The sequence below is a fragment of the Toxoplasma gondii genome, chromosome V, assembly GCF_000006565.2.
Source record: "Toxoplasma gondii ME49 chromosome V, whole genome shotgun sequence".
NCBI classification, from domain to species: domain Eukaryota; phylum Apicomplexa; class Conoidasida; order Eucoccidiorida; family Sarcocystidae; genus Toxoplasma; species Toxoplasma gondii.
In genome coordinates, this window is record NC_031472.1 from 822,339 (window position 1) to 843,218 (window position 20,880).

Here is a 20,880-nt window from a genome sequence, read left to right on the forward strand (position 1 = left end):
GAAGATGCAAAAACACAGTTGCCTGTGTTGCCTGTGTACGACGGCAACAGCTTCGGTGAGTATTCCGACGTCGACGCTCCATCCCCCCCGAAAATAAAATGCCACCGTTTAAAAGTTCCGCTTGAAAAACAGGGTTTCGATGTCCAGTTAAGCACATCTCAGCACAATTTGCACAGTTCATCCCTCTATCAAGCCTTCTACACCATCTCATTCAGCGAGCTCCACCACCATATTCAGAAAAGGCACAGTCGATTCCGTTATTGACTGTCTGAACAGACGGCAGTACGAAACTGAAAGCACTTAGTTGCTCATTGAACATGCATATCTTGAAATTTGAAAGCGCCGAGATGCCTGCCGTGCTCCCATTGGAGCAAGCGTCAAGATGAGTGCGGCAGCTGCCTGCGTTGCAGCCGTGCTCGATCCTAAACTCTTTTTGTGGTCCTTTCCACTCAGAACCTGTTCACTTTTTCCAATGCGTGCTTCCCGACTGCGGCACTTTGGGGAGAGATTTCTTCATCCTTCACAGAGCGAATGCACGACTTCTTTCCTTTTTCTTGGCTCCTGTCGAAGTTTGCCCGGAACCCCAACACACTCCTCCCTCACTGTTCGTCAACAAGTTCACTTACGGGCCTGCTCGTACAAGTGTTCCGGACTCTCAACTGAGCAGCTAAATCCCCACAACGGGGACGGTTTTTGTCCTCATGCTGTTCCTTTCACCTGTTGCATTCTTCCCTTCTTTGCATGAAACACAGAATTCTGATCTGTCGTTGAACATCGCAACACGCGTGGCCATTGAAGGACACAATTGTCTCGCAGCCGTCGGCAAACCACCATTAACGGAACACACGCCTGCGCTCTGCAGCCACGCAGACTGCAAAGGAACTTGCAGGTGTAAAGCTAGTGCCGCTTTTCCAAAACAGGAGCTGGAAGAAACTAATGAGGAATCTCGAACCCGTGACCCGGGTTACCCCAGCGAGCCTCCTGGAAGAACCAAGACGTCGATATACTGACGTGACTTTTCTCACGCGTTTGCCGCGTGTCGGTCCTGCGAGTTTGTCGCTTTCTCTTCGTTTCTCGTCTTCTTGTCGTTTCAGCATTTCTCGGGTGAGTTGGTCGGTCGCTTCCACTCTCGCTTTTCGGGACAGTTTCTCCCCGTGGAGGGGTCCAGCCGAGTGTTCTTTGGTCCAGGGGCTCCCGCGTACATCGTTTTCCTGCTACGAAAAGGCGTTTCCGTCCGTTTTTAATTCCGTCTTCTTTTCGCGTCAACCGCATCTATCCGTTTTGCTTCTTTGCATCTTTTCAGTGTCACTCTCTCTTTTCCGTGAGAGGAGCTTAGGAGGGACGGTTTGTTTGAGCCGAGTTCGCAGCAGCTGGCGACCCCGCCGACTTTTTCACGCGCGACGCATGCAAGCGCAGCGATCTCCGTGTCGAAGAGTTTTTCAGGACGCCAGAATCCTTGTTCTTGAAGCTTTCTTGACACAGAACCATCACGCGTGTGTGTTCGACACTCTTTCGCCTTCCAGCAGCCCAGGACTGCGGCGTACAAACGCCGCGCCGACGCCCGTTGCCTTTCGGCCGTTGTTTGACTCCCCGCCGACTCTAACTCTTCCCATCTACGCCTCTGTCTCGAACTTTCGTACCGGTGAAGAGGAAGCGAACAGGAAGGAGGCCAACCTCTCGATTGACAGGAGAAACCGAGAGGAGTTTCGTGGTGGGGGCGCGGGGCCGAAAAAAAGTCAGCCTAGCAGGGGCTCGCCGCGTGGAAGGCCGCACTCCGACACCATGGACAGGGAAACGATGAACGCAGCTTCGTCCCTGTAGGTGGACAACGTCTACAGCAGCGAACATCCAGAAACACAAGCGCTTCGTCCTTTTGTCCAACGATGTGCCGACTGACATGCGTCATCACGAGCGGCCAGCCGCTGCTTCTGGCGGATATTTTGACGCGCCCTCGGATGGGCATTATCCACCAGTCCTTCAACTGCAAGGTAACTGAACCCCCATTTTTCGTCTTTTCTCCCTCTGCATACTCTCTCTGCTCTCGTCTGATTTCTTTTCTGGCTGCGCTGTCGCTTGCCTTCCTGGATCTCCTCTCGCGTTCTTTCGGTGTCTTCCGCCCCGCCGGTTCGTCTCAAAAACTGTCATCCTCCCCTTCCCTTCTCTTTCAGTCTGTCTTTCCATTCCTATGCTGTCTCTCGTCTGCCTCCTTGCCCTTGCATACGCTGATGTTTTTCTCCTCATCTCCCTATTCTTCCTTCCCGTCTCCAGATTCGTGTCTCCATCTCCACTTTACCTCTTCTCCTTTTCTGCTTCTCGTCTCCACTCCCCCCTATCACATATGTGGACTCTTCGAAGCCTTTCCGGCTTCCCCGTCCGCCGCCTTGCTTCTCTACCTTTCTCTGTCTCGCTTTCCTCTCGTCTCTCTCTGTTTCTCCCTTCCCTGTCGTTCGCAAAAAAAAAGATGTCCTGGAAAACAAGAACTAAAACAGGTGGGGCCTTAGCGTCCAGATACAGTGCTCCAGAAGCATCTTGTGCATTCGATAGCGCTCAACCGCCAGTCAGCGAAGGAACACGGTCGCAATAAATAGCGCGTTGCTGCTGCTACGAGAACTTCCAGCAGGCACAAACCGTACGAGGATTACGATCTTCTTTGTCCATCTGCGCATCTTATGTGACACTCGGTTTACTCCTCAGGAACGGCTTCCCCACCGAACTATCCGTCAAGCGTATCAGCAGGCGTCTCTCAATGGAGACGGCTTCGGAGTAGGGTGGTACTCGTCGCCTTCTTGTCTTGCCCACACGGCAGCGTGCTACGAGGAGGACTCCTTCGACTCTCACGCCTACGACTGCATGCGGGAGACAAGCATTTCGGCGAACGGAGACAGAGCAACTCCCGCCATCACTGACAGGAACGACCCTGGAGAGCGACGCCGAACTCAGCCACTCACCTCCGCAGCTGTCGGAGACGCAGAGCCCTGTGTCTTCACTTCTCTCAAGCCTGCGTGGGCAGACCGGAATCTCTTCATTCTCGCTGAGAAGGTGAGTTCCGAATGCAGCATAACTGCCGATCGCACCTTCTGTGTTCTTTCTTCTTTTCGACGACGCGGCTTCTTGGTGTCACTGGTTCTTCGCTTTCTTGCCCCGACCTCACCTGCATCACAGTCCTCTTTTCCTGAAGCGCTTAATGATTTCTCTTTCCTGTCTTCTCGCCGGTTTCAGCGACATAGAGGCAGCGATGTCGTACACCCCTTCCGCCGCCGTGTGACTCTCTGCCTTCTCGCAGCGTTTGGTTGCCTCGCAGGCGAAAGGGAACGTTCGATCTGTCGTTGAGTACACTCGTGTCTCTGGTTCATATCCCTTCTGTCTCGCTGTCGCATTGTCTCCTTTCGCTGCTTGCGTGCGACTTTGACAGATTGCCAGTCGCCTCATCTTCGCTCATGTGAGAGCTGCGAGCACCAATTTGACTGGCAGCTGCGCGAGCGCGGCGGCGAAGGCGATCTCTGCAGGCGAGGCCGAGAGCGGAGGTTTGCCTGCGTGGGCGACATGCAGCAGCAGTGTCAGCACCGAGCTCTGTTGCCACCCTTTCCGCTGTGGGAGATTTCTCTTCATGCACAATGGCGGCATCGGGGATTTCGAGAAAATTCGAAGGCAAGCCACCGTGCTTTCTCGTCCGTGTTCTGGTTCCATCTCTCCCTTTGCTTTTTCTCTCCTCCTCGTCCTCGTAGCTAGAGGCCTCTGTTTGGCAGGTCATGTCTGCAGAAAATTGGTGAGGATTTAGTTTCTTGTGTTGAGTAACTTCTCTGAACGGCGTCTGATTCGTCTTCCTATGCACAACGCACCAGCCCCGCGCGCTGTAAGTGGACGGGGACTTCGGTTCTTTCCTTTCTCTACCTTGTTCTTCCCCTCCATCTCGTCTCACCCTACACCTTGTGGCCTTCCACTTTTTACGTTTCTCTCCTTTCTTTTCTGTGAGGTGTCAAGAGGCTTCGTCAGAACACAGCACCTCCCGTTCCTGTCGCGCGTCTGGATTCTCTCGTCAGAGGCATGACTTCCAGAGCGTTCTTCGTGGGAAGCTGAGTCCTTTAATGTCTAGGGCATCTGATGTTCTGCGTCTGCTCAGGCCGCTGTTGTCGCTGCTTCCGGACCCCTTTTTCACTTATGCGATCACGAACAGCAGCATCGACAGCGTGTGTTTGTTCGCGCTCTTTCTCTCGCTGCTGCCCCACTCGCCTCTAGAGCCTTCGACGCCTGCGACGATGCGCAACGCTGTCGAGCAGATGATCAATGTGACATGCTGTCTTCTTGAAAAGTACAAGTGCACCTCCATCACGCTCTTGAACGTCGTCGTCACGGACGGCGCATGCGTCGTCGCGACGAAATTCGTCACGCGCGGCTGCGAGAGTCCGTGCGAGCGTTCTTGCCGCGGTCCTGAAGCTGTGGGCTCCAAACAGGGCGAAGCCGAGACTCGAAGGAGACACCTGCCGGCCGGCGGCGCGCGCGGTCCTGGGTCCGCGAAGCCCAAAGACGAAAAGCTCCCGGCGGTCTACTCGCAGTGGTATAAGGCGATGCTCGAGGCGACAGACGCCTGCGGAGAACAAGAACAGACTGGAGAGTTCGAGGAAGATGGTTGCCAAGCCGCGAGTCTCTACTTCGCCACGGGAACCTGCTGGCAGCAGCAGGGAGAAGACCCCGAGAGCTTCGTCATGACACACTCCGACAAAAGGTATGCGCAGTTTGGTGGGCCGCCTGGAAAGGCGGCGACGGCGTTGTGCTGTGTGGACCCTCGGGAAGACAAAGCGAGCTTTTCAGGTGCATGCACGGCTTCGCACCTGGAAATGTCTTTTTCCTAGCTTCTTGCTCCACTTTAGGTTTTTTCTCTGTCGTCATGCGCCTCCCCTCGACACCTCGCTGTCTCGCGTTGCTTCCTTTTAATCAGCATCTTTTCATTTAGACGCGCTTCCGGTGGCACAACCCTACATACATGTATGCATGTTCTTTTAATATGACGTCCTTCTCGATTGGCACTGTCGCTTGACCACGGCTGTTCTTCTGTCGGGAGGGCGTTGTGTCTCACGGCGTGAGGTGTGGGGCTCGCTCGGACTCTTGGTCGCGCGTTACGGAGGCGGTTGCATGCGTTTATTTCTTCGTTTTGCGCCAGAAAGTCTGGGCACTCGGGTCTGACGTCTGAAACTCGCCTCTTCCTCGCGTGTTTGCAGAACCGACATCTGCATCGTGACGAGCGAGCCGTTGACTGCGAATCCCGACGACTGGATGGCGGTGCCTCGAAATCACCTAGTTCTCATCACGCCGGCGATCGATTTGATGCTGCACCCCATCACGGTGTCGCTGTCGATGCCCCCGTATTTTTTCTTCGCGTCGTCTCCGTCAGTGTCCCCCTGGACACCGTCTCCCTTCGCGCATGTCGCATGCAACTCGCCCTGCGGCCCTCTGGTCCCTGTGAACGCGAGCGGCGCCTGCATGCGTGTCTGTCCGTTCCCAGCTTCATCGCAGTATGAGACGCACCTCGAGACCTGTTTCCTGAAGCAGGAAGAGCCAGAGTCCGTCGGGGACTCACCTGTCCCTCTATTTCCGTGTGGGGTGAAGCCGCTCTGTAGGGTCGAGGCCCCGCGCCCGGTGCCCGCTTGCATGCTCTCCCATCCCCAAGGGCTCGAGAAATCGGCGAAGTCTAACGCTTCTTCTTTGTTCGCGACCGAACACACAGACGCACGAGCCAGCGTTGTGTCCTCCCTCCCCAGTCCCGTCCAGACGCCACCGCCGCCTGTCGAGGACGGCCTCGCCTTCTCTCCAGTGCCTGAACAGCCACCGCATGCATGGCCAGTGGTGTGCGCCTCAGCTTCGAGGCAGGCTGGGGGTCTGCAAGCGGCCTGCGTCAATGGCGTGGACCGCGAGAAGACTTCGACGAAGCCTCTCGCTGAGGCGTTCGCAGCTCGAGAAGGAGACCGGGAAATGGGGGCGTCGCAGGGCGACCGGTTTGGCCGCTTTGGGGTCTCAGCCGCGAGTCGTTCGGATTCGAAACGCACGCAAAGGCGTCCAAGCTCTGGTGTCGGCGCCCTCGCACTCGACGCCTCGCCGCGCCCGTGTGAAAGTTCAGACTCCTTCCCAGACGACTGTTTGCCTGTCTGTCCTCAATCGTCTCCACCTTTTTGTTCAACTTCTTCCTCTTCACCTTCTGCGTCGTCTTCATCTTCGTCGTCTTCTGCCGATACTGTAGGGTCGACTGCACTGCAGTGCGGTTGTTCCGGGATCGTGCCAGTTGCGCGTGTGGACTGTGTTTCGGCGGAGGAGGACCTCCCGGCATTTTTTGCATCTTCGCCTGCGTGGTACGCTGGGGCGCCCCTCTCCGCAGCTGCCTCCAGTTTTCGAGTACTGAGTTCAGAAGAAGAAAATCTCCACGGTCATCGCGCGTTCTCGCCGTTGTCTCAAAGCGTCTCGCTGCCGCCCTTCCTCTCGTGCCCCTCGCCCCTGGTCTCGCTGTACGCACCCGGCGCGTTTCGCTCTGCGGCCTACTTCCCCCTCGTCCATACTCTCCGTGTCAGCCGCAGCGCCATTCTGAGCATGACGGCGGTGACCGTCCGCTTCCACCTTGACACTTGCAGCTGCGCGTGTGGGGAGTCCTTCTCGCCGCTCGCGAGTGAGGACGCGACCTGCCTCGAGCCCGGAGCCGCGCCGCGCGCCGCGACGTCGGTGGAGCGCACGCAGAGCTCCGCCTCGAGGCTCACGCAGGCGAGACACACCCAGCAGTCCAGAGGTCTTTACCTCACTTGCAGACTCCTGATTGCGGGTCGACAGGACGGCAGCATCACCGTCGTCGAAACTCCCTCTGCGTGTCTGTCGCGCCGCAGGTGCTTCCAAGCCCACACGGGCGGCGTCCTCAGCTTGAGCGCCTTCGCCGTGACTGCTGTTGTAGGGCCGACAAATGCGTCGAGAAAGTGCACGAGCGGGCGGCGGCGGCAGCCTCAGGACGATGGCGCGTCCGCCAAACACCAGAGAGAGGGCATGCGGAGGAGTTGCAGTGGAGAACGTCCAGAGAGAGAGGAGGGGGCGACGGAGACGCAACGGCTGCCAGAGAAGGCAGAGGCGACAGCGGGGCCCTCGAGCGATTCAGGGTATGTGTGTGTGTGTTGCCGGCGACTCCTTCCAAAGATTTATCTCGTCAGTGGAAGCAGTGATACGTCGGTCGCCCTCTGGGACATCTCCTCCCTTCTCCTCTCCTCTGCCGCCGCTGCGGCTGCCGCAGCCGTCGCCGCGCCTGTCTGGACACCCGCGATGGGCGAAGAACAGAAGGGGCGGGAGTTGCGGCGAGACAACACGAACCATATCGAAGACGCAGAGACCGAGCTGGACGCGAACGACTTGTTAGCTCTCCGGATTCGCCTCAGACCCCACCAGGGAGACGTTCTCTCCGTGTCCGGGTACCCTGCCTTCGCGCAGTCGAACGAGCTCCTGGAAGTCGACGAAGGACTCGGCTCGCGGGAAGGAAGGCCGCGCTGTCGGCGACGGCGGCCTCGTACGGGCGGTGAAGAGGCCAGCGGCGGCGCGTCGCGACATGCGGTCCAACGCCTCTTGCGAGAGAGACGTGGTTTGCATGCGCTCGACTCAGGCGCAGGCTGCGTGTACACGTACTACCACTGTTCGCGGTGCTGCGACTTGTGGGGCCGGAGGCCGACTCGGGCGTTGCGGGGCGGCCCGGACGATGCACATCGGTGGACAGAGACTGCGCGATCTCAGTCGTTTTCGTCACCCTTCGTCGCAGTGCCTTCGAAGGGCGCCCCGACGGCCTCCGCGCGCATGCCCTCGGGTCTGGACGTCTCGCCGCTCTTCGTCTCGGCCTTCTCGGCGCCTGCCCTGCTGTTTTTAGGTTTCCAGTCCACGAAAGTTGGCGTCATTTCGATCCCCTCGTTGTTGCGGTACATGGCGTACGTCGACGCCTTTCTGATGGTTCTCGACCGCCTCCTCTGCGGCTCGTCGTCCTCAGGGTCCGGCACCTCCTCCGCCGCCTCCTCGCGGTCATCGTCGGAGGTGGGGCGCGCCGCGCCGCACGCGGAGAGCCGCGACGAGATGGACCTGCATTGCATTCGACTCCGCCACGAAGAAGAAGGCAAGAAAATCTTTGCACTCGCTGCAGCGCTGCTCAGAGAGGCAGTCCTCGTGGACACGCAGGACCGCACTGTGTACCCGCGGAAGAAGCCGAAGCGCGGGGCGCGACATCCCGGGCACCCTTGCTGCTTCTCCGGAGGTGTGTTTGCCTGCAAAGCGCCAGAAACCTTCGACGTCTTCCCCCTCATCAACGCCTCCCTCCAAGAGGAACTTCGACGCTCCCTCAGGCGATACCGGAACCTCTCGCTCCTCGAGTCCTTCGCGGAGACGCGCTCCTTCGACGAGTGCGCCGCTCGGGGGCGACAGGAGAGCAGGTCTCCCGCGACCTCCACGAACCCCCAGGAGAACACCGGAATCCAGGAGGCTCACAGGGACGAGCCGGAGGACGCGAACGGTGTGGGGTCTCGTGGGGGCCAGGACCTGCGCCGGACGACTCAGGACGAGGCGACACCCCCGCGCAGCCACTGCTTCTCCGAGGCCATGGTGCTCCAGGGCTCCGCGGGTCCGTCGCTGGCCGGGGAGACCGCTCATGGTCTGCTGCTGGCGCGGACGCTCAGCGAGACGCTGTCTCCGCAGCGGGCCTGCTCGCTCTTCGCCCTTTCGAAACCTGCGTACTGCTCCGAGAGGTCGGCGGAAGAGGATGCGAAGGCTGCTGGCGAGCCGGAAGCCTCGAACGTCTCGCTGTCTCCTCTCCACGCCCTGGGCTGCTCTCTGCTCAGCACCCGCGACCTGCAACTCGAGTGCCGCTTCCTGCCCTTCGCGCCCGAACCGGCCTCGGCGTGTGTGCCTTCTCCGGGCCTTCGGGATCGGACTGAGAGAGGCGCAGGCGAAGAGAAAGAGATGCTCGATCACCTGTGTCTCTACCGCGGGAGCAGCTTGTCCCCTCTCCCCGGCAGTTCAGAACGTGGAAAAGGGTCTCCGTCGACCGCGTATTTGTCCTCGCCGCCTTCCCCGATATCTGTCACTTCGAGGGGAGGCTCTGGCGTTTGGGGGTCGCCTGGGGAGCCTGAGGTCCAGGGCGTCTTCCCGAGCGGAGACGGAATCGGAGACAGCTGTCCAAGTCCCGAAGGAGGAACTGCGCGAGACCCCTGCACCTCGCCACAGGACTCCGGGCCGTCCTCGCCCTTGCTGCAAGGCTGTCGAAGGGTGGAGGTCGAAACTGGAACGAGCGAGTTGACACAAACACCGGGGACAGAGTTGCGACTCGTGTCGTCGTGCGCAGCGGGCAGTGGCCTCGCAAGGATCGCCTGCATGCGGGGGCCTTCGCCGGCGTCCCCGACCCTGCGAACTCTCCCAGGGGCAGCTGACCCGCCGGGCCATGTCGGCTTCGTGGAGTGTGTGGTGCCCTGCGGACCCTACCTCTGTTCGGGCGGCGGCGACGGTCGCGTAGTTGTCTGGAATCCACGGACGGGAGCAGTGCGGGGCGAGCTGCGCGGGCACCGCGGTGGGGTCCTCTGTCTCTCGTTCTACGCGGAAGAATTGCAGTTGGGACACAACTCGGCGCCGCCGAGGCAGGGACGCTGGGCGCGCCTGCGGGGGCGCTGCGGCTTCAAGGCCTCTCCTGTCGAGCACCCGAGCTGCGGTGGGGCGTACGCGAGCCTTTACGCGGAGACCGAAGCGAGGGCAGGGAGGCGCTCGGAGACCGTGTCTCCGTCGTTGAGCGAGGGGACAGGTGCCGGGCGAGGCGACGCGTCTCCCGGTTGTGCGGAGCCGGACCGCAGTCGCTCCGGTAGCCGCCGCGAGGCGGACGGGGAGAGCGAAGGCCTGCTGTTTTCCGGCAGCCGAGACAAAACGATTCGCGTCTGGCGAGTCGACGACATGGTCTGCGTGCATGCGCTCCTTCAACACAGCGCGGAGGTCATTTCGCTCACGTCAAGCAGCGCCCACGGGCTCCTCGTGAGTGGAGCTGCGAACGGCGAGATTTTCGTCTGGTGCGTGGAGACCCTCGAGGTCGTCTACGCCCTCAGTACGGCCTGTGTCGGAGAGACGCGGCCCCCCTTCCTGCCTCCCATGTTTTCGCAGGCTGTTGGAGCAGCCGGCGAGGCAGACGGCGCCGCAGCCGACGACCTGCGCCCGGCATCGGCCGCTCGCCTGGCCCGCGGGGGTGGCCAGGGCGTCGCAGTCACGGCGCTGCTGCTGGTGGGGCGAACAGCCGCGGCGGAGCAGTGCGGCGCGCGCCGACGCCGGAGTCCCGGAATGGTTCTGTCGGGTGTAAACCCCCAGCGCAGCGGCGACGACCCGCGTGGAGAGAAGGACGAGGCAGCCGCAGCTGAAGGGCGCGCCCCACAGACGGCCTCGAGCCGGAGTCGAAACCGCGAATCCCTCGGAACGCTTGAGGCCACCGAAGCCGGGGAAGGTCATCAGCGGAAAGAGACGCATTTCGCGGCGAGGACCGAGGACGGCAGCAGTGGGGAATCGAGTGTAGAGAGCAGCAGCGGGCAGAGCTCTGACGACGACGAAGAGGCGAACATGCTTCTAGAGGGAGACGGCACCGATACGGTACAGCTGTGGGCCGCGACGGGCAACGGCCTTCTGCGCGTGTGGCAAGTCCCCTCGCTAAAAGACCGGGGGAGACACTTCGCCGTCCTCGCAGCCCTCACGGAGACGTCGCAGCCTGCGGGCGACGCCGAGGCGCAAGCTGGAGCCCAGAAGTCGCGGCGCGAGAGACCGCAGCGGGCGGGGTCTCCAGAGCTCAGTCAGGCTAAAGAAGAGACAGAGACACAACATCCTCCCACCGTGGCCAGCCTTGCCGTCGCTTCGCGAGGCCCACGGGTTGCGGCCGTGTCTCCAACTCCGCGTTTCAGTTTCCGGTACCTCCAGGATTTCCCGGACGCCTCTGTGGCTTTCGGATCCCCTGTCGTCGACAGAGCCTTGGTGTCGTCTTCGTCCTGCTTCATGAATCTTCTGCGACGCTTCGTCGCCCTGCGCTCCGTCTCAGGCTCACCCGCCTGTGTGATTCCAGGCTGGCAAGCCGCCTCCTTCCTCGCCTCCTGCTTCGAACGACTCCTAGGCGCCGAGGTCCAGCTCCTCCCCACTTCCCCTTCTGCTTCCTCTTCTTTCTCTTCTTTCTCTTCTTCTGCTTCTGCGTGCACTCGCTGCTCTGCGTCGGAGCGCGCGGCTGGGGACGCCGGAGACGGTGCCCCTGGTGTCTGTGGGGGCGGCGTTGGGCCTCGCAGAGAGACAGGCTCCTGTTTCTTGCGTTGCGGACCGCAGTCGGCTGCGGGAGAGACAGCGGGCTTGCCGATTGTGCTTGCGCGTTTGGGGCGCGACGCAGGGAAGCCCACGGTCGTCTTCTACTCGCACTACGACGTTGTGGGGGCGGAGTCGAGCGGCGAAGAGCCTGACTTCCGGGTGCTGTGTGGGGCATCGCCGCGCGAGGGGACCCACCGACAGGGTCCGGAGAGACACGGCCTGCAACCGAACGGAAACAGTGGCGGGGCCGGACGCGAGTCGAGAGGCGCCTCGGGGACCACGAGCGAGGCGAGCGAGAGGGAGAGAGACGCTCAGAGTGTCTGCTTCTGGAGAAGCAATCCGTGGAGCGTGTGGGGTGAGGACGGCTACGTTTACGGCCGAGGCGTGAGCGACAACAAAGGCCCTATTCTCTGCACGCTCTTCGCGGTGCGGGCCTTCGTTCGCCACCACCGGAGACGGAGACACCTCGAGCTTAAAGCAGAGAGAGAGAGGAGGGAAGGAACTGGAACCGCCTCGCGAGAGAGGACTAGACGGACGCAAAAGGGCCTGCCTTTCAACTTCGTCTGGATCTCCGAAGGCCGAGAAGAAAGCGGGAGTGGCGGCTTCGAGGACGCCCTCAAAAAGCATCTCACCTGGATTGTCGGAAACAAATTCTTCGTCATCTGCACCAACAGCTACTGGATCGACGACGTCCACCCCTGCCTCGTGTAAGAAACAAAGGTCTACGACAAACCGTACAAGTCCCGCATCCTGCTGTACACACATACATTCTATCGTAGATATAAAGACATAAGGGTGCTTTGGTAACGCATATATATATATATATATATATATATGTATGTATGCGTTAGTCGAAGTAGCTGTGTGTGAGTGTCTCTCTCTATGTGTATGCGTTTTTGCAAATGATATACATACATGTATATGTGTATGTATAGGTGTGAGTACGGATATAGAGAGTTAGGTCGTTGCACGCCTGAAGGAAGGACGCGTTACACGAGACATTGCAGGTGACCGCTTCTGCGTCTTTTCATTTCCACGGATGAGTTTCCATGTGTGCAACTGTCTCTTGCCCAGGTACGGGATGCGGGGCGTGGTCGACGCTCGGATCGTGGTGAAGGGAGGCGAAGAGCGTACCGGGCACCACTCTGGGGTGCATGGAGGGGCGGTCGCGGAGCCTCTCCAGGAGTTGCTGCATGTCGTCTCCAGTCTCACAGAGGTGAAGTCGGGGCGAGTGCGTGTGCCACAGTTCTACGACGACATTCTTCCACTTTCTGACGAAGAAGTATCGTCACTCACGCAAATTCCTCTCGACGCAGCAACGTACGGCGCGTCTGTCAAACGCGCAGGCCTCAGAAGCCGCGATGGACCCACCCTTCTCCGAAAGAGGTGAGGAGAAAGGCCATTTTTCGACTGTAAACAGAAGAGACAGCCTCGTCATCAGAGCTCTTCTCTTCTTCGTGCCTCTTGGTTTTCTGTGTTTCTCTGTGTGCGTTTGTGTCTCTCCATGCGTGATTCTGTGTCTGTCTCGTGATCCGCGCATCTCCTCTCTGGGAGCCTTCCTGTCGTGTGTGTCTGCCGTCTTCACTCCCCGATTCCTCCTTGCTGCCGCAGGCCCTGTGTCTCTTTCGTTCACTCAAGGACGCCCCCGGATATCTGTTGCTTTTGCTAGGTGGCTAGAGCCGTGTCTGTCGGTCGTGAACATATCGTCTTCGGCGCAGTGTCTGGTCGACAGCGCAGCGGCGGTTTTCTCTTCGGTCCCTGCTCTCCCGGGGTGTACAGACACCCCTGAGCACGCGCGCTGCGACCACGCCCATGCCTCTCGCGACAGTCTGGCCATTTCTGGAGGCGGAAACTTCCGCATCATTCCCGCCGCGGCCTTTTGCGACATTTGCATTCGCCTGGTCCCTTCGCAAAACCCGGTCACCGTCTTCCTTGCCCTGAAACGCTACGTCGAGGCACTCGTCCGAGACATGCAGTCGGAGCACCAGGTGTTCGTCCATTTGGTCGGCCACGGCCAAGGCTGGAAGACGAACAAGCAAAGCGAGAGCGCGAAGGCGCTCTTCTCGGCGGCTCAACAGGCTGTTCAAGAAGTAAGTCGAGAAGAACAACTTGATGTTTCGTCTCGACCAACATGTCACGCGAGAGTTGGACATTTGGCAGGGGCGATGCGAGAGGTCTTCTGGTGACTCGCATCCAAGACAGACAACTCTTTCCAGGGGCGCCTGAGGATCGCCGTTGGGTGTGTCGGTTGCGCCTTAAGAGAAAGCGCGTCTCTTTTATCTCTGTGTTTTCGTTTGATGTTCTGTGAAACGCTCTTCCCGCGCGTTCTTCGTCCAGATTTCTCTTCTCTCGGTAGTTGCCGAGCGCATTCGCCGTCGTGGCAGTCCTGTCTCCAAAGGTCGTTTCCTTCCGCTTGATCCCGCTTCGCAGTGTCGCCCTCCTTGCTTTCTCTGCGTTCTTTGCTGAACCTCAGATTTGCTCCTCACCTAGCTTTCACCCGATGTTCTTTTCCGTGGTCTCCTTCCCACGGTGCTTCCCGAGCAACTGCAACGACCCTTCTACGTATACAAATATATATATATATATATATATTGTATATACATATAAGTGAATATCGTACCGAAACGCAGACATTTATGTATGCTCATATATATATGCATATATATTTTTCTTTACTTGTGTGATAATATTAGATGTATGTAGACTTCTTTGTACTTCTTTGTAAGTGTGGCGCTCAGGTGCGTGTCTCTCTTTTCTGAGTTGTTCTGTGCCTGTCCTTTGAGTACAGATCTGGGGCGTGGAACCTCTCCACATTCTCGAAGGAGGATCGATGCCGGTGATCAAACTCTTGACGGATCTTTTGATTCGACACATTGCCCTTTCGAGAGGATCTTCTGCTTCGTGTCCTCCCCGTTCTTGTCTCCGTTCTCCTTCTTTTTCTTCTTCTTCTTTCGCGGGGCTCGAGAAGCAGCGACGCGCGAGCGAGAAGCCGGACCTCTCGGCGGGGAGTCTCCAGGGAAACGAAGGACAGGACACAGAAGGACAGACCGAGGAAGATGGAAGCTTCGACGACGTCGTCGCCATTCAGATTCCCCTCGGCCAAGCCAGCGACAATGCTCATCTGCCCAACGAACGCATTCGCGTCATCAATCTGTACCGCGTAAGAGAAAACAAAGGTTAAACGCAGCCGGTTTGCAGACACAGTGAAATACACATATGCATACATGGAACGTGAGCAGAGACTTATCATCTGCGTAGCAAATTATATACATATATATATATGAATAAACATGGATATCTTCCAAGAGGAGGACTACAATAGCTGCAGTCATATATATACTTATATATATATATATATGTATATATGCATGACGGTGGAAGTCTCTATCAAAGCCGTGTCAAGTGTCCAGCGATACCTGCATCCGTGCATATGCAGACATCCATGAGTGTGTGCAGATTTCGGTGCGGATAGAAAGAGAGAGCACTCTGAGTGGTATTGGTGCACTGGTTTCCGAGGTGTATATTACAGGTGAGGAGGTCGTTCGCTCAGGAGACCTGCGTGTGACGATCTGTTTGCCTACGAGTTGCGTGCAAAGAGAGCTTGCGTTGTCTCGATGAAGAGACGCAGCCACTCATCGACTTCCGGGGGAGAGTCTCGTTGCTTGATATGACGTTCGCGGCCCCGGCGGACTCCGATTCCTCGAACGCCGGATTGTTTTGGCTGTTTTGTTCTCAGGGTGTCAAGGTGTTGGAGCGCACGCTGGATCTGTTAGCTCAATTGCAGAGGAGAATCTTGTGTTGATTCGTTCTCTCTGTCTTCGCTGTCGCCTCTGTGTTTTTGCCGTCTTGGGTCTCGGGGGACAGCCGCCGTGCGAGACAGAACCGCTGTGGGGAGGTCCGCTTGCGCCTGTGGGCAGAAATGGGGAAAAGGCAGGTGACTCGACGGATCGACTGAAGAGGGAACGGGTGGCTCAACGGGAGACGCGAGACGTGACCTCTGAGCAGAGCGGGAAAGAGGATGAGGCAAGCCTTGGGGGGGGGGGGGCAAGGAGTCAACGCAGGGCTTGGGTTTCCGTCGAGAAAAGAGGTCACCACGGCGTACGGAGCACTTCAGCTCGGGCGTCCACAGTCTGCGTGTCCATTCGCTTGTCCTTGTTTTAGTGCACAGACCCCAGTGGTACAGATGCACATTCCATTCCGTAGAGGCATACCGTTCACGGCTGTCCAGTATAGATGTATCGCAGTTCGTGTACTCATACCACATGTTGTCGCTGCCAGATAGGCCGAAGTGAACTTAAGATGCGCGTCTCTGGGCGCCTGCAGGTGTCATTTCCGAACGACCGTCGCACACCGATCCTGACACAGGACACGATCCGCAAAAGGGCATGTGCGTGGACTCTAAATTTCTGCAGGAGAAAAGGGAAACACCCAACCGTTTCTCCGACATAGATCTGCCGTCCTTATCGTCACTCACTCGTAAATATTTACTTTGATGTCTACATGTTTTTTTATACAAATATATATATATATATATATATATATATATATATATATTTTGTTTTTCACCTCAAGGAGAGGAGGTAGAAAATGGAAAGCGTGGGCATCGGAGAAGCAGAGAGCCGTGGGCGTGCGGGTACGCAAGTGACGTACCTCTGGTGCATTTCTGTACGGTGAATCGATGTTCGCCTGCCTACGGGACCTTCGGTGAGGCGAGTTCGTTGCGTTTTTTTGATGCGATTCACCGCAAGGCACAACTGTGCCAAAAAGAAACTGCTCACACGTTGGCGTAATTGTTCGACTGCCATCTTCAATCCTCATTTCTTCGGGCGAAACACCGCATTTTCGGTGTGCAGTTAAACCAGCCGTGGTCGACCGGGACCGCCGCGGGTTCGCAGTGAGGTTCATGCACATAGCTGTGCAGCGGGCATTATGTGCACCAAACAAACGGCGAGTTTTTCTGACGTAGACGCGGGTACGAGAAATGCCCTCCGCGTCCGTTTGGTGGCCGTCCAGGCTGCGTCCTCTTTTTCCGTAGACAGTCAATGTACGAAAGAATCACAAGGTCGCCTTGCGCCTCCTATTTATTGGGTCGCGTGGCAGCTGTCGCTGTGTCACACTCAAAAATTCAAGCTTGCACAAAAGCTATCTCGGTTGCCCTTAGTAGTACACCTGTGTGGTCCAGAGTGCTGCTGTTGGGAGCGTCTCAACGGTCGTCGCGTTCGAGTTGATTCTCTGTTCGTTCAGGTGGCGTTCTCCCGTGGAGGCTTTCTCGTGTACGCTCGGTCCGGTCTGTTTCGACATCTATTTCCGTTCCCTTCTCCTTTCTGGGAGGACAGACGCAACGGTTTTTCCTTCGCCATGCGCGTTGGTTCCTTCGTTCACGCGCCGCTGTACTTCCTCGGCGGATTCTGGCTATTGCGAACATCGGTGCCAGACAGTGGCTTCCATGTGCTCGACGGTTGCGTCCATACTAGAGAGCCACTCACGCTCGCTGCTGTCCACAGGGTATGCCTATGAACTCACTCATCACTTTCCACCTGTTCATGTTGCCAGTTGGGTTCATGTCGCACAGCGCATCCACCGTGCACACAATGGCGAGATTTTTTGCCTTCGAATGACTCGGCTGAATCCCGTCCACGAGGCACAACTCCCACTACGGTGGGAACATAACGCACACACCACTTGACACACCACTTGGAAATGCTCGATCTTTTTTTTCTGAGTGCGGCGGTTGAACGCATCACAACGCAACTGCTCTGCAGATGTCGCTGTTCAATTGCGAGAAATGTGCCGGCAGACACGTGTTGACTTTGTACCACATTAGGCGGCCACGGGTACACAACGCTTGTGGCCTGCCTGTCAGGAGATCTGCAGCTGCTGCCGGAGATAAAAATACTTCCAAATGCCCACGACCATAGCAGCTCAAATCTGTTTCGTGGCATGTCGTTCCCCAGTTTCCGTTCATACAACTCCTATTCGTTCCCCGCATGTGACGCGTGGCTGTTAGCAACGAAAACCACGTGTAGACCACCTGCGAGTGGCATCGAAGAAAAATGACAATTCCTCTGTGAAACTCTTCCCATGGGTCCCAAACGCTGCCGAAGAGCTTTAGGAATGCACGCGAGAGCGGCTGTGTTTCGCCTCTGTTCCTACGTACGCTGTGCCCTTTCAATTGCCTGCATGGCTACCAGAACATGCTCGGGTACCGGCTCTATACCGGGAGGTGCACGTAGCTGAGCAGCCTGTTCTTCAGGAATGCCGACGCTGAATGGTATCTCTCGGACTACACGAGCCAAGTGGTGATCGACTGCACTGCCAAGCCGGGTTTCCTTCTTTTCTCTGAGGTCTCGCCGTCGTCTGAATAGCTCCTCGGAGCCAGGTTCTGCTCTCTCCACCTCCTCTTCCGCTTCCACTATACCAGGCACATATAGTTCTCTCAGAAGGTTAGCTTCACGTGAGGTCGATTCCAACAGTGATCGAGCTTCATCGAAACGTCCTTGCCGCACAATCTGAAGCTGTTGCTCCGGCGTGAGTCTCCTCATGTCTTGCCTGGTGATATCTGCACCCACCATATCTGCTGCGGCAGCTAACCGGACGGAAAGTGTTTCCACTTCCTTCCGTTTTTCAGTAAAATACTCAAGTACATCCTCCAAGGCTGCCGTCGTCTCCATCGCTGCCTTCGCGTCCTCGTCGAATCTTGCCCTTTCATATCTTTCCTGTTCGTGTTCGTGGAACCTGATTGCTTCTGAAACCCTGTCCATCTCATGTCGGAGCTGCTGAGCCAGACTGACAGCGGCATTCCTTCGCCCAGTAAGATAGAAATACGCTGAAGCATTCCTGTTTCTCTCCGCACGTATCTCAGCATCACGATAGCGCCGATAACCGTAGAATGACAACAAGGCAAGAACAGTCCCTATAGCGAGACCAATAGCATACCGCAGTCGCCTGCACGCCGGCCGAGTCAGGCGCCTGGTTTTCGCCTTCCCAGGATTCTCCGTGCCAATCAGCGAGCGTGAACCATCGCGCCACCCTCGTGTGTCGCTTTCGTCAACCACATTTTCTTGTCCGTTCGAGAATTCAGGCTTCCTGCCCTCTGCCCCGGCTAATGGAGTGGAGGGGTCCTTGGTTTCCCCTGGTTTGTTCGCAGTTGCTGTGCTTTTGTTTTGCTTCGTCCGTGCCGCAGTCTCGCGCTTTTCCTTCTCATCTGGACCTCGTGCCGAGGCCTGGTCCCCAGGAGTGTCCCCTCTGACGCCGACCGCCTTTGCGGCTTCCTCTGCTACTGTTGCTGTTTTTGCGCCAGCGTCTCCGGAAGCCATGGAGTGTTTTCGTTGTTTACGTGGGTTCTTCGTTGGACTCTGCATGATGATGTGTGGCAAGCTGGAAGGCAGCACGGAAGGTCCCGGCGCGCTTCCGGCACCCGGCTTCGCCTTCCGGGACCCCAGGGGCTGCCCGTCTACGCGGCCCAGAACAGCCAGAACGGAGACCACCACATACACTATCGAATGCATGCTGCTGTGTCCAAATCTGGAACTCGACACACGCTACAAAAGCCCCGCTCGTCATCTAACCAGTGGCGCGCCTGCGCTTGAGGCAGACGACACGCGCACACTCTGGCGGCACACCACCACGGAAAAACACGGCGACAAAGCAAACCGGGCACCTGAGCGGCTGGAAAACTCGAGCTACTTTCCTTCAGAGCACATCCGTTACACGGCACTGAACACGGCAAAACTCTGTTCATGGAAATCAAACAAGCTGTCACAGACTGTAGTTGTGAAACGTGGTCAGTTCACCTAGGCGAGACGATCTGGGTGTCTCGGAACAACACTGTAGCACCCCAGAAACTCAGTCTGACCCTGTCGTAGGACGTATCAGAGGGACGAAGTGGAGAGTACTTACAACCTTCACGCCTCCTGTCGACACTGACCGGAAGTTCAGTGCTGCGAACCCCTCCCAGCGCAACCCACTGGAGCTGACATCGGAAGGTCAAGACTCTCTCAGTTTGGCCGCCGTTACCCTGGCCAGTGACTGTCCGCCCCACATTTGCTTCGGCTCGCCTTTTCCTGAGGCCGCGGCCGCAAAACGTCCGTTGTCACTGGCGGCGGGGACTATCGTGGACTATGCAGGCAGTTCAAAATGGAAACGACCTCGTGACACGCCAACGGAATTGACCAGACGGGGTCGTCGGGGCTACAGCCTAAGAGGGTGCACCGCGGAGTACAGACCGCAAGACAGACCAGACCAACCCACAGGAGACTACGGGGAACGGTCAGAGTGTGCGTTGACATCTCGAAAGAGCAAGCGCCAGAAAGGCAATTTCTGCACCGAAATAACGAAAGTACAGAGCGACAGACATCCGAAAACTCCATACTCGTCGCATCCAGATTGTGTGTCGCCCGCTCGAGCAACGCGGAGTTCTCGATCGCAGTGCGTCTCGCCGGACGACCACGGAGCAGACGTAGTGACTACGGGGCTGGCTGGACAGCTAAAACGCGATTCCATGGTATCTGTAAACTCCCTCTTTTTGCGGAGTAGACACTTCGAGTTCGACTACGGTGAGGTCTCTTCTTTGGCGGCTTCGGTTTGATGGCACGCGTTTTTCAAACGCCGATCGTCGAAGGAACAGCACACATGCTGCTTTCAACACGGGCTGCCGCTGAGCGCCTGGCCAGTACCGCAACTGAACGGTGGAGCAATCAGCGAAAAGCGCCCGCCCTAATCATTGTAGCAGCCAGACTGGAAGAAAAGTCGAGAGAACCCAACTCGAGTGTGCGGTGTAAATGCTAAAGTGCGATTCTACAGTGACCAACGCAGGTGGCATTCATTCTCCGTTTTGTCTCAACCCCCGATCTGACCGCTCTCTGTTCTGACCGCTCTCTGTTCAGACCGCTCGAATGCGTGCCGAATGGAGTGCCTCTAGCGCAAAGCTGGGGAACGCTACAGACGAGAAGATTTCTGACAGAACCTCCCGTTCCCGTGCGGTCGGTTAAGAGGTGGAAACCGAGTTTGTGTCACCTTTTTGGGGCGTGGACACAAAGTGTTTGTAGGAGGGAAAGTAAACTTCGGTCGAGTTAGCAGTTCAAAGACACACTTAGGCGCGCTTCAAGATGCGAAAAGCTGTCAGTGGAGAGGTGACTGTGTGGGTGTTTAGGCTGATCGGCTTCTCCCACGAGACAGGGGAAGCTTCCTGCGAAGACCACCCCCTGTGACCCCCCAAATGCAATGAAAACACTGCCTCACTCCCCGGAGAGCTGGAGACGGGGAGGCGTTTGCAGCGGGAAGTTAAACCACCGACGTTGTTCTTCCTGGAAAACGTCAAAGGAGAACTCGCGAGGCTTCAGATTGAACTCCAACACCCATCTCGACAGATTCGGGTCCGAGTAGAAGAGCAGCAGAAGACTCAGCAAGTGGCCGCCCTCTGCCTTCGAGAGACACTCACCCCTGAGAATGTCAGCCTGGACCAAACTGAGATTCTTCTCGGTCCCCAGTTCGTCGAAAAACGTGACGACGAGAAATGGAGAGGGCTGACCTGGATTCTGCAGTAACGACCAACACGACGTCTCAGGCATT

At 57.5% G+C, this 20,880-nt stretch overlaps 4 protein-coding genes across 4 annotated transcripts; 2 read left to right on the forward strand and 2 right to left on the reverse strand.

Moving 5' to 3' along the window:
- Nucleotides 1–29: 29 nt before the first annotated feature.
- On the forward strand, nt 30–15,783 carry TGME49_213060 (WD domain, G-beta repeat-containing protein). Its single transcript, XM_018779591.1, has 9 exons — nt 30–1,988; nt 2,695–3,039; nt 3,413–3,648; nt 4,121–4,723; nt 5,217–12,017; nt 12,385–12,696; nt 12,980–13,400; nt 14,099–14,470; nt 15,047–15,783. Exons 1-9 carry the CDS (start codon nt 1,884–1,886, stop codon nt 15,110–15,112), a joined length of 9,261 nt encoding a protein of 3,086 aa, XP_018637875.1. The 5' UTR covers nt 30–1,883; the 3' UTR covers nt 15,113–15,783.
- TGME49_213065 (hypothetical protein) lies at nt 15,466–16,784 on the forward strand (the record flags this gene model as incomplete). The annotated part of the gene is made up of 2 exons (XM_018779592.1): nt 15,466–16,282; nt 16,555–16,784. The coding sequence occupies exons 1-2, from the start codon at nt 16,240–16,242 to the stop codon at nt 16,782–16,784; spliced, it is 273 nt and encodes a 90-aa protein (XP_018637876.1). The 5' UTR covers nt 15,466–16,239.
- A 41-nt stretch (nt 16,785–16,825) lies between these two features.
- On the reverse strand, nt 16,826–18,818 carry TGME49_213067 (hypothetical protein; the record flags this gene model as incomplete). Its single annotated transcript, XM_002371015.2, has 1 exon — nt 16,826–18,818. The coding sequence occupies one exon, from the start codon at nt 18,816–18,818 to the stop codon at nt 17,460–17,462; it is 1,359 nt and encodes a 452-aa protein (XP_002371056.2). The 3' UTR covers nt 16,826–17,459.
- Nucleotides 18,819–19,843: 1,025 nt separating this feature from the next.
- On the reverse strand, nt 19,844–20,879 carry TGME49_213069 (hypothetical protein; the record flags this gene model as incomplete). Its single annotated transcript, XM_018779593.1, has 1 exon — nt 19,844–20,879. One exon carries the CDS (start codon nt 20,877–20,879, stop codon nt 20,547–20,549), a length of 333 nt encoding a protein of 110 aa, XP_018637877.1. The 3' UTR covers nt 19,844–20,546.
- Between the last annotated feature and the right edge of the window lies 1 nt (nt 20,880).

What these genes read in the sequence shown, in the direction of transcription:
- TGME49_213060 (XM_018779591.1), top strand. Translation starts at nt 1,884, where the DNA reads ATGTGCCGACTGACATGCGTCATCACGAGCGGCCAGCCGCTGCTTCTG. An exon ending in CTCAACAGGCTGTTCAAGAA is followed by an intron (nt 13,401 to 14,098) that starts GTAAGTCGAGAA and finishes CTTTGAGTACAG; the next exon opens with ATCTGGGGCGTGGAACCTCT. An exon ending in GCGTCATCAATCTGTACCGC is followed by an intron (nt 14,471 to 15,046) that starts GTAAGAGAAAAC and finishes TTTTGTTCTCAG; the next exon opens with GGTGTCAAGGTGTTGGAGCG.